Source organism: Caretta caretta, chromosome 1 (assembly GCF_965140235.1).
Source record: "Caretta caretta isolate rCarCar2 chromosome 1, rCarCar1.hap1, whole genome shotgun sequence".
Lineage (NCBI taxonomy): Eukaryota > Metazoa > Chordata > Testudines > Cheloniidae > Caretta > Caretta caretta.
In genome coordinates, this window is record NC_134206.1 from 52,652,466 (window position 1) to 52,663,578 (window position 11,113).

The window sequence follows — 11,113 nt, forward strand, 5'->3', positions numbered from 1 at the left end:
GAGACCGCTTCTTGCCTCAGTTGTACCCTGACTGTTGGGATCATCTGAGGCACCTGAGCCTCCAGATTTAAACATGAGGGTTCTGGAGGCAAGGTATTTTCAGTGGAAGGGCCCTCCTCAGCTATGGAATCCACTCTCCTAGGGCTTGTCTATACGAACATTAGTTCATGGCAGGCTGGGGTATAAATCTACCCTGCACTAGAGTGCCCCACAGTAAGTGTCCATGCGGACCCTTCTGCCAGCCTGCCACCCACAGAAAGTTTTGTGGTGTGCTTTGATTGACCACGCTTTGAAACAGGAGTAAGTTAAAGCACACTAGGGAGCTTGTAGTGTGCAGCAGCAGGGTGGCATTGCATGGCATGTTAGTGCAGGGTAGATTTGCACCCCAGAGTGCAGTGAACTAAGTGTTAGTCTAGATGAGCTCTTATACCGAGGCCGAGTTTGCTGAGCTGTGGGTGTCAGAAGGAAAAGGTGCAGTTTTTGGCTGAGAAGTGTATTTTATTGAAGCTTCTCAATAGCTTCTCAATAGCAGATCAGCCTGGTAATGACTTGATTCTTGCATTTTAATCTTTGTATATGCACTTTGTGAAATTAGATCTGCACATTTTATAAATGTAAAATAAATAAGCCATAGCAAATTCCCTGGTTCTGGTTACCTCAGACAAGACAGCACAGCAACATAGGTTTAATAGTGGTAGTGGATTTACCATCTGTCACCTTGCTTAAAAACTTGGCTCTAGGATTACAAGCTTAACTCTTTACAAGGATTTTTTTATTTTGTTTGGTGTGGAAACAGAAAGTTGATGGCCAAGTCCTGAAATCCTGCATTTTGTAAAGATTCCCCGTAGCAAGGAACTCATACTGTAGCACAAACCTTCACCATAGATTATGAAAGAGCATTTATTTGGCCAGCGCTATGCTCCAACAGGGTTTGGGAGTAGCTGGGATATCACCAGTTTGGTTCATGTTGAGGCATCACATGGCGCATGAACTGGCAAACATGACTGTAGATGACATCAATAGAAAGGGCCTGAGGCACTCAATTCAGATCTGGATCTTCATTATGAAACATCTCCTTCGTCTACAAAAGTCAAGGGTGCTTGGATTCTGGGGTTCATTTGGCTCCATGTGGACATAGCGATAAATTTGGATCTGGGTTTGCAGTCCAAGACTTCCTCCCACACCAAGTTCAGAGCTGTTTGGATCAGAAGTTTTGGATCTGGCTAATTGGTAGTAAAAGCTGTGGGATGTATGTGCAGAATTTTCCTTCTATCCCTGCTTTTGGGGGAAATCAGCCCATAAAGCAACAGATACTGATTTCTTTTTTTCTTTTATTTTTTAAGTCCTTGAGGTCAACTTTATGGGGAAATAATTTACTGTTTTTAAAGTTATATTCCCTCGGGTGAATAATTAAAGCACTGGTCTAGTGGTAAATTAATTCTATTTTTCTTTTCTTTCAGGACTGAAGGATACAGCATCTTATATTACCTGTGGATTTGAGAAGTGAAGAATAACTCTGATCACAGGGTGACTCAATTTGCCTATGTTTTGATGGAAAAATGAAAGCATCTAGAATACAGCATTTTTTATACTTCTAAAACTGCCTTTGACTACAACATCTATTCCCTTAAAAATACACACAAAATGTCAGAACTTGACCCTTCATCTGGATTAGTAGGAAACATGGAAAATGGGACTTTTCTGGAGCTATATCCCACATCCCTGTCAACTTCAGTGGATTCCTCAGCTGGACGCTTATCAAATGTCTATGTCTATGTTTCTATATTTCTCAGCCTCTTAGCATTTCTTCTTTTGTTATTAATCATTGCACTTCAGAGGCTGAAAAACATCATCTCTTCCAGTGCCTCGTACCCAGAATACACTAGTGATGCTGGAAGTTCTTTCACTAATTTAGAAGTTTGTAGTATTTCTTCCCAGCGATCTGCTTTCTCAAACCTTTCTTCATGAAAAGAAATGAAGGAAATACATTGGGAAATGGAACAACTTTGTCTAGCTTTTGAGGGAAATAGTGCATGTAACATTTGCCATTGAGGACTATTAATCATGAAAGAGGTGACTTTTAGACTTCTCTTTGAGTTTTCTTTCTCTTTTTAGTTTCCATTTCCCCTTTTATTAATGATGCTTTTCATCTTGGAGCATGGAAAATGGCATCTGGTCGTAGCTTCATGTATGTAATATTAATGCTGCCTTTCTGTCATATGTATACACATCCATGCATACACACAGTCTTCCTGCCAAATTTGAATATGGTTCTAGGTGGATGTTCTAATTCTTTGCAGTTGTATCCCTCTTACCTGGATTTCCCTTTGTTAGTGTGTCATTGGCTTTTCACTGGCTAGGGCCTTCTGGACAAGATCACTTTCACAAAAATGCCACCACGCTAATTTGATAGACAAATTGGCACCTTGGCCAATTTTAAAGTTATTGGGTGGGGTTTTTTGTTTGTTTTGTTTTTAATTGTGATGTCGTTTCAGTATTTCAATTATGTTATTAAAACAAAACTAAAATAATTCTTTTGTTAACAAACATTAATTTTGTCTCTGTATATCAATCCATTGAATCTTTCTGTATAAAGCCTCTAGAAGTCAATTTTCACAAACACTTTAACATATTTGCTTAATTTTATTTAGCAAAAGCAACTAGAATAAATATGCACAGTTGTAAACTCAAGCTGTACTGTATGTTGTAAAGATATTTTTAGGACTTACTTGCATGCAGTTGACAGGGCTACCTGCTTCTTAGAGGGAATGGGTTTCTGCCTCTGCACACCTCCTTTCCATACGTCCGTGCTATTCTAGCTTATTGTTAATGAAGCCAAACACAATCTGAGCAGCCTCTGCTCTCCTTGAGAGACACATAACTCCCATTACTGTTGCTGGCAGCTGATTGCCTTTATTAAGAGCCCTTATAGGCATGAGGAGTTCTTACCTCAGTGGAGCTACTTACATCAGTCAGAATCATAGAATATCAGAGTTGGAAGGGACCTCAGGAGGTCATCTAGTCCAACCACCTGCTCAAAGCAGGACCAATCCCCAACTAAATCATCCCAGCCAGGGCTTTGTCAAGCCTGACCTTAAATATATCTAAGGAAGGAGATTCCACCACCTCCCTAGGTAACGCATTCCAGTGTTTCACCACCCTCCTAGTGAAAAAGTTTTTCCTAATATCCAACCTAAACCTCCCCCACTGCAACTTGAGACCATTACTCCTTGTTCTGTCATCAGCTACCACTGAGAACAGTCTAGATCCATCCTCTTTGGAACCCCCTTTCAGGTAGTTGAAAGCAGCAATCAAATCCCCCCTCATTCTTCTCTTCGGTAGACTAAACAATCCCAGTTCCCTCAGCCTCTCCTCATGAGTCATGTGTTCCAGTCCCCTAATCATTTTTGTTGCCCTCTGCTGGACTCTTTCCAATTTTTCCACCTCCTTCTTGTAGTGTGGGGCCCAAAACTGGACACAATACTCCAGATGAGGCCTCACCAATGTCGAATAGAGGGGAACGATCACGTCCCTCAATCTGCAGGCAATGCCCCTACCTATACATCCCAAAATGCCATTGGCCTTCTTGGCAACAAGGGCACACTGTTGACTTATATCCAGCTTCTCGTCCACTGTAACCCCTAGGTCCTTTTCTGCAGAACTGCTGCTGAGCCATTCGGTCCCTAGTCTGTAGCGGTGCATGGAATTCTTCCGTCCTAAGTGCAGGACTCAGCACTTGTCCTTGTTGAACCTCATCAGATTTCTTTTGACCCAATCCTCTAATTTGTCTAGGGCCCTCTGTATCCTATCCCTACCCTCCAGCGTCTTTACCTCTCCTCCCAGTTTAGTGTCATCTGCAAACTTGCTGAGGGTGCAATCCACACCATCCTCCAGATCATTTATGAAGATATTGAACAAAACCGGCCCAAGGACCAACCCTTGGGGCACTCCACTTGATACCGGCTGCCAACTAGACATGGAGCCATTGATCACTACCCATTGAGCCCAACAATCTAGCCAACTTTCTATCCACCTTATAGTCCATTCATCCAGCCCATATTTCTTTAACTTGCTGGCAAGAATACTGTGGGAGACCATGTCAAAAGCTTTGCTAAAGTCAAGGAACAACACGTCCACCGCTTTCCCCTCATCCACAGAGCCAGTTATCTCGTCATAGAAGACAATTAGATTAGTCAGACATGACTTGCCCTTGGTGAATCCATTCTGACTGTTCCTGATCACTTTCCTCTCCTTTAAGTGCTTCAGAATTGATTCCTTGAGGACCTGCTCTATGATTTTTCCAGGGACTGAGGTGAGGCTGAATGGCCTGTAGTTCCCCGGATCCTCCTCCTTCCCTTTTTTAAAGATGGGCACTACATTAGCCTTTTTCCAGTCTTCTGGGACTTCCCCGGATCGCCATGAGTTTTCAAAGATAATGGCCAATGGCTCTGCAATCACATCCGCCAACTCCTTTAGCACTCTCGGATGCAGCGCATCCAGCACCATGGACTTGTGCTCGTCCAGCTTTTCTAAATAGTCCCCAACCACTTCTTTCTCCACAGAGGGCTGGTCACCTCCTCCCCATGCTGTGCTGCCCAGTGCAGCAGTCTGGGAGCTGACATTGTTCGTGAAGACAGAGGCAAAAAAAGCATTAAGTACATTAGCTTTTTCCACATCCTCTGTCACTAGGTTGCCTCCCTCATTCAGCAAGGGGCCCACACTTTCCTTGACTTTCTTCTTGTTGCTAACATCCCTGAAGAAACCCTTCTTGTTACTCTTAACATCTCTTGCTAGCTGCAACTCCAGGTGTGATTTGGCCTTCCTGATTTCACTCCTGCATCCCCGAGCAATATTTTATACTCTTCCCTGGTCATTTGTCCAATCTTCCACTTCTTGTAAGCTTCTTTTTTGTGTTCAAGATCAGCAAGGATTTCACTGTTAAGCCAAGCTGGTCGCCTGCCATATTTACTATTCTTTCTACACATCGGGATGGTTTGTCCCTGTAACCTCAATAAAGATTCTTTAAAATACAGCCAGCTCTCCTGGACTCCTTTCCCCCTCATGTTATTCTCCCAGGGGATCCTGTCCATCAGTTCTCTGAGGGAGTCAAAGTCTGCTTTTCTGAAGTCCAGGTCTGTATTCTGCTGCTCTCCTTTCTTCCCTGTGTCAGGATCTTGAACTCGACCATCTCATGGTCACTGCCTCCCATGTTCCCATCCACTTTAGCTTCCCCTACTAATTCTTCCCGGTTTGTGAGCAGCAGGTCAAGAAGAGCTCTGCCCCGAGTTGGTTCCTCCAGCACTTGCACCAGGAAATTGTCCTCTACCCTTTCCAAAAACTTCCTGGATTGTCTGTGCACCGCTGTATTGCTCTCCCAGCAGATATCTGGGTGATTGAAGTCTCCCATGAGAACCAGGGCCTGCGATCTAGTAACTTCCGTGAGTTGCCGGAAGAAAGCCTCGTCCACCTCATCCCCCTGGTCTGGTGGTCTATAGCAGACTCCCACCACGACATCACCCTTGTTGCTCACACTTCTAAACTTAATCCAGAGACACTCAGGTTTTTCTGAAGTTTCATACTTGAGCTCTGAGCAGTCATACTGCTCCCTTACATACAGTGCAACTCCCCCACCTTTTCTGCCCTGCCTGTCCTTCCTGAACAGTTTATATCCATCCATGACAGTACTCCAGTCATGTGAGTTATCCCACCAAGTCTCTGTTATTCCAATCACATCATAATTCCTTGACTGTGCCAGGATTTCCAGTTCTCCCTGCTTGTTTCCCAGGCTTCTTGTGAAGGGCCAGATTCTGCCTTCTCCTTACATGGATGCACAGTGGGGTGGAGGAGGAAGGCGAATCCTTCTTGGCAGTGGCCTGTGTAAGGGCCAGGCAACGTCGTAGTCCCTTCACAGAGCCTGCTCTCTCCTTACTCCACCAGGGATGCACAGTGCCCCAGTGAGGATAAGAAGAGCTGCGGGGAGGTGAGGCCATGGCCCAGCCCATCCTCCACACTACATAATGGACCCAGTATGCATGGTGGGAGAATAAGCTGCACCCCATTAAGAGGTGTAGTAATGGGCATGCCTTCTCCCTGCTCTAGGGAGTTCAGGGTCACATATGGTAAGCCTGGATGCCTCCCAGTGCTCCACACACCCCATAGTTTGGGCCTTGCTGAAATGGCATAACTTAGCCCCAGGGGAATAAGGGTTTTCAGGATTGATCCCAGCATAGAGAACAGACCCATACACACTTACATAATTGGTATGATATACTCTCAGTAACTGTCTATTGTGTCCAAATGTAATACAGTAGCTCCCTTGATTAAAACAGAGTCCTGTATTCAGTTACTGTCATAAAGCAATTATTATTATTGCAAAGCACAATTCTGTGAGGCCTCCAGCAAACCTGACGTGGGTTTAGTCCCATTAAATTGACAGTGATACAATATGGAATGCAAAGATTGGTTTGTTATTGCAGCCTCCAAATTGTTCCAGTTATTACATTATAGCATCATTACAGAACGTGCTCCAAGGGGAATAGTTCATTGGGCTCAATCGTGCTCCACCTACTGTGAATGGAGGCTTTGCCCTTGAGCAAGATCCAACTCAGTTAAAGGACCATGAGAAGAACAGAGATGTGTCATCGCTGGTTTTAACTAGAAGAGCTGCACTCGTAGCTCTAACTGCCTGGTGTTACCGATCCCCTTTCAAATGGTGTGCCCGATCCTGCAGAGGTCTGCGTGCCTCCTGCAAAGTACCAGCACCCTTCACACCCGTCACCCAGCATCTCTCTAGAGATAATTGGCTCTTTGGAGTATCAAGTCATGTATTATTTGGCCAGCACGTTGTTAAGGTTAAGAAGTTGTTGGTATATTACAGCCTATGAGGCCGCAGCTGTACATGGAACACTCCACAAACTTTTTTTAAAACATTTTTATCCTCCAGGTTATCAGTTTGCTACTGGCAGGACACATATCCCAACATCCAACATTAATTGTATGCTCTATGAAAATGCAGGTTTTTTACCATCAAATGTAAATGTAGTAATTAGAAATATCATTATTCAGTGCCAGACAAAGGCAGATTAAATTGGAGATGGTGTTTTCAACTTTTAAAAATTAACGTATTATACAATAAGTTTTGGTGTTGATTAGATTCTTATAAGAGCCAAAGCATTTTGTTGCAAAATAAAGAACTTAAGTCACTGGGATTGCTGATCCACCCTGTTTTTATAAAGATATTTAGTCTCTCAATTACTCTATTCATACAGCCAGAGTTTTCCTGAAACAGCTTCACTCGATTTTCACTAGAAACCGCTGAAAGGACATGGGGAAATACTAAGTTATTTATTTAAAGTTGAACAAGAAGTAACATTTCCTTTATAAAAGCTGTTTAAGATCCCAAAATCTGTAACCCAATGTGTTTGTGTGTAGACTTATAAATACAAATAAATTAACTTTAAAACAAGATAGCTAAAAACCAGCTCAATCTTCATTTACCTGCCAAGGCCTGAATTCGGTCACCTGTGTCTCCTTTGCAGAAAATGAGGTTAATACTCATATAAAAAATGGAGGTGGGAGCCGCAGCATGAAAATGGGTAATATTATCTCTACACTACAAAATTAGGTTGATTTTATTTAAGTCGACATTGAGCCTCCGATTTAAGACAGTCGATTCTGCATGTCCCCACTATGCACATTGTGTCGGCGGAGCGCATCCTCACTAGCAGGGCTTACAACGACTCATGGAGCGCTGCACTGTGGGTAGCTATCCCACAGTCCATGGAGCCGAGTGGAATGTTGGGTTGGGCTTGCAATGCCTCATGGGATCAAAACATTTGCGTGGGTGGTTATGGGAACGTGGCATTAGCCTCCCATGATGCACTTACCTCCCTCCCTACCTCCGTCCTTGAAATCAACAGCAAAAAAACCAAGCCTTTTTGTGCCTTTTTTCCTAACCCTGGGTTACCTGCGCAGATGCCATAGCACAGCAAGCATGGACCCCACTCAGCTGTACACTGTTGTTGTGAGCATTACAAACACCTCACGCCTTATCCTGCCGTATTTGCTCAGCTGAAGCAGGAGCCGCTGCACAGAACAATGTGATGCCATGCAAGCAGCCCTGCTAGAAGCAATGGAGTGGAGCAATTTGCAGATTCTGGCGACAGTTGTGCATGATCTTTACATGATGGAGCACTGCTTCTGGGCCTGGGAAACAAGCACTGACTGGTGGGACCGCATAGTTATGCAGCTGTGGGATGATGAGCAGTGACTGCAGAAATTTTGAACGCACAAGGCCACTTTCATGGAACTGTGCAAAAAGTATTCCCCAGTCCTGAAGTACAGCAATACTAAAATGAGAGCTGCTCTGACAGTTGAGAAGCGAGTGGTGATAGCTCTGTGGAAGCTTGCAACGCCAGACTGCTACTGGTCAGTGGGGTATCAATTTGGAGTGGGTAAATCTATTGTGGGATCTGTTGTGATCCAAGTTGCCAGGGCAATCCACAGACTTCCGCTAAGAAGGGTAGTGACTCTGGGCAATGTGCAGGACATAGTGGATGGTTTTGCTGCTATGGGGTTCCCTAACTGTGGTGGGGCAATAGATGGAATGCATATCCCTATCTTGGCACCCGACCCCCTTGCCAAAGAGTACATAAACTGAAATGATGTTGCAAGTGCCGGTGGATCAAAGGGGCTGTTTCATCATCAGTGTGGTATGGTCGGGAAAGGTGCATGACACGCACATCTTTATGAACTCCAGTCTGTTCAGAAAGCTGCAAGCAGGAACTTTCTTTCCAGACTGCAAAATAACCATTGGTGATGTTGAAATGCCAGTTGTGATCCTGGGAGACCCAGCCTACCCTTTGCTCCCATGGCTCATGAAGCCATACACAGGCAGCCTTGGCAGGAGCAGTTCAACCACAGGCTGAGCAAGTGCAGAATGGTGGTGGAATGTGCCTTTGGGCATTTAAAAGCCCACTAGTGTAGTTTGGTTACTAGACTAGACCACAGTGAAAGCAATATTCCCATTGTCGTTCCTGCCTGCTGTGTGCTCCATAATATCTGTGAAACAAAGGGAGAAAAGTTTCTGGCAGGGTGGGGGATGGAGGCAGATCGCCCAGCAGCCAATTTTGAGCAGCCAGACACCAGGGCAGTAAGAAGAGCACATCAAGGCGCACTGCATCTCCGTGAGGCTTTGAAAACTAGTTTAATCAATGACCCACAGTATTGTGACACTTATGTGTGTTGTTCCTTACCTAGCTGTCCCCTTCATTGCATGTACTCCCTTGTAAACTACACCCCCACTAACCACAGTGTGCTGAAAGGATAAAGAGCCTTTTCTCTCAATCCATTAATTTTTATTATGCTCACAAACACTGAGAGGCAGCAAAGAAAAGTAAGATAACCTGGGGCAAAAGTAAGATGACACTGAGGGGGCAGGGGAAACAAGGACAGCTTGCTTACAATTACACTGCAACAACAATCAAATGTGAGGGAATGGGCACCTTCTGGTCCTTGTACCCTACCCTGGTGTTGAGTGCAAGGGATACCGAACTCACACACACACACACCTCAGTCTGCAGGAGAAGGATGTGGAACTTGGCAACGATAGCAGCAGGTTCAGCATAGGCTGCAGCAGGACTCCAGCATCCAGCTGCCTTTCTTGAACCTCAACCAGATGCCTCAACATGTCTGATTGCCCCTTCATAATCCACACTATCTTGTCCTGTGTGTCACGCTTGTGTTCCCTGCATGCTTTCCTGTCCTCACGGTCATTGTGCAGGCTCTCCGACAGTGCAATCCTCCATGGGCTGAGCTCCATCTTGTCACTCTTGAAGACGCACATTAACTCATTGAATATGTCCTCCCAAGTCTTCTTTTTCCACCTTTGAATCTGGGAAAGTCTCTGTCCTGGTGTGGAGGATGCGCCTACGGACAAGGTTTCAGCTGCAAAGAATACAAAGCACAAGGGTAGCATTGACAGTGCATACATTATTTATGGTGCAAGGTTAAATCTTTTTATAAAAGAAACACCCCTCAGTTCACTTCCCTGCAAGCCACAATGTAATCACAACCACAGGCTACTGCAAGAGTTGGTTTGCTGCTACGCCCATGGTGAGTAAGGCCACAAGGCATGGGTGAGAGGTCTAGTGCTGCAGCTTTTGTTAAGACATCCTTGGGATCAATGGTTGCAACCTCAGCACAACCCCCTTTCTTGTAGCAACCTGGATAGTGCTTGATGACAGGCACCAGCATAAATCCCCACAAATAGTTTGATTGTTACAAAAGCAGCACTGGGCTGCGGTGGAAGGGAGACAAACAGGAAGCATCACCCCCCCTCCTTTTTAAATGCTGGCTGAAATACATGGTGATCTCTTCCAATGACAACTAGGGCATGCTTGGGAAAGTGTCATTGTGTGACCCGAATTCACCAGATAGGGGACGGATTATTTATCGAATTGCTTGCGGTTTAAGGGCTAGCATTTAAAACTTCCCCCGTTTCCCCTAGGTGACTATATGCAATATCACACTCCTGACGGTAACAGAGGTGGAAAAGGAGCAGATGCTGCAAATGTCTGGGTACAGACCTGGTCCTTATGCTGCAGTACTGTGTGCCGCAATGATGCCAGAAGGGTTAATACTGGAGTGGTGCGAGAAAGTGTCTACCATGGTGGACGAAATAAGGCAGCCCTTCCCAGAAATCTTCTGCACAGGATTGCAGAGTACCTCCATGGAGGATTCCCAGGCCATCCTTGGGCACATAAGCAGTCTTTTTCGGAGAGCACCCTCTGCATAGCTGGAGTGGCCACCAATAACTTCTATCCCAATTCTTAAATGCAGATTCAACATTAAAAATAATAGCATGTAACCCCTACGGTCTGACTGAAAATGTGCATTTACCAGAGGTGCCTTCCCTGGCATCATACTCTGCCGACAATTGGTCCTGTGAGGGGATGGGCTCCAGAGTTAAAAAAAGTTCTTGGCTGTCAGGGAGAATGGATCCTCCGCTTGCCTGCTTCTCATTCTCCTCTTCCTCTTCCTCATCAACAATGTCCTCCTTGTTGTTACCCAAAGTTGCCCAGGGCTCCTGAGAGGTATCCATGGAGCCTTTTTC

The 11,113-nt window shown here is 44.9% G+C and overlaps 1 protein-coding gene across 3 annotated transcripts in view; it reads left to right on the plus strand.

Moving 5' to 3' along the window:
- The window catches only part of SERTM1 (serine rich and transmembrane domain containing 1), a 46,328-nt gene extending 38,863 nt beyond the window's left edge, over positions 1 to 7,465 (plus strand). For all 3 annotated transcript variants that reach the window (XM_048848248.2, XM_048848259.2, XM_048848268.2), the window contains exon 2: positions 1,461 to 7,465. In XM_048848248.2, the coding sequence (XP_048704205.1) occupies positions 1,645 to 1,968 (324 nt within the window). In that variant the 5' untranslated portion in view covers positions 1,461 to 1,644 and the 3' untranslated portion in view covers positions 1,969 to 7,465. The remainder of the gene's footprint in view (positions 1 to 1,460) is intronic.
- Positions 7,466 to 11,113: the final 3,648 nt, after the last annotated feature.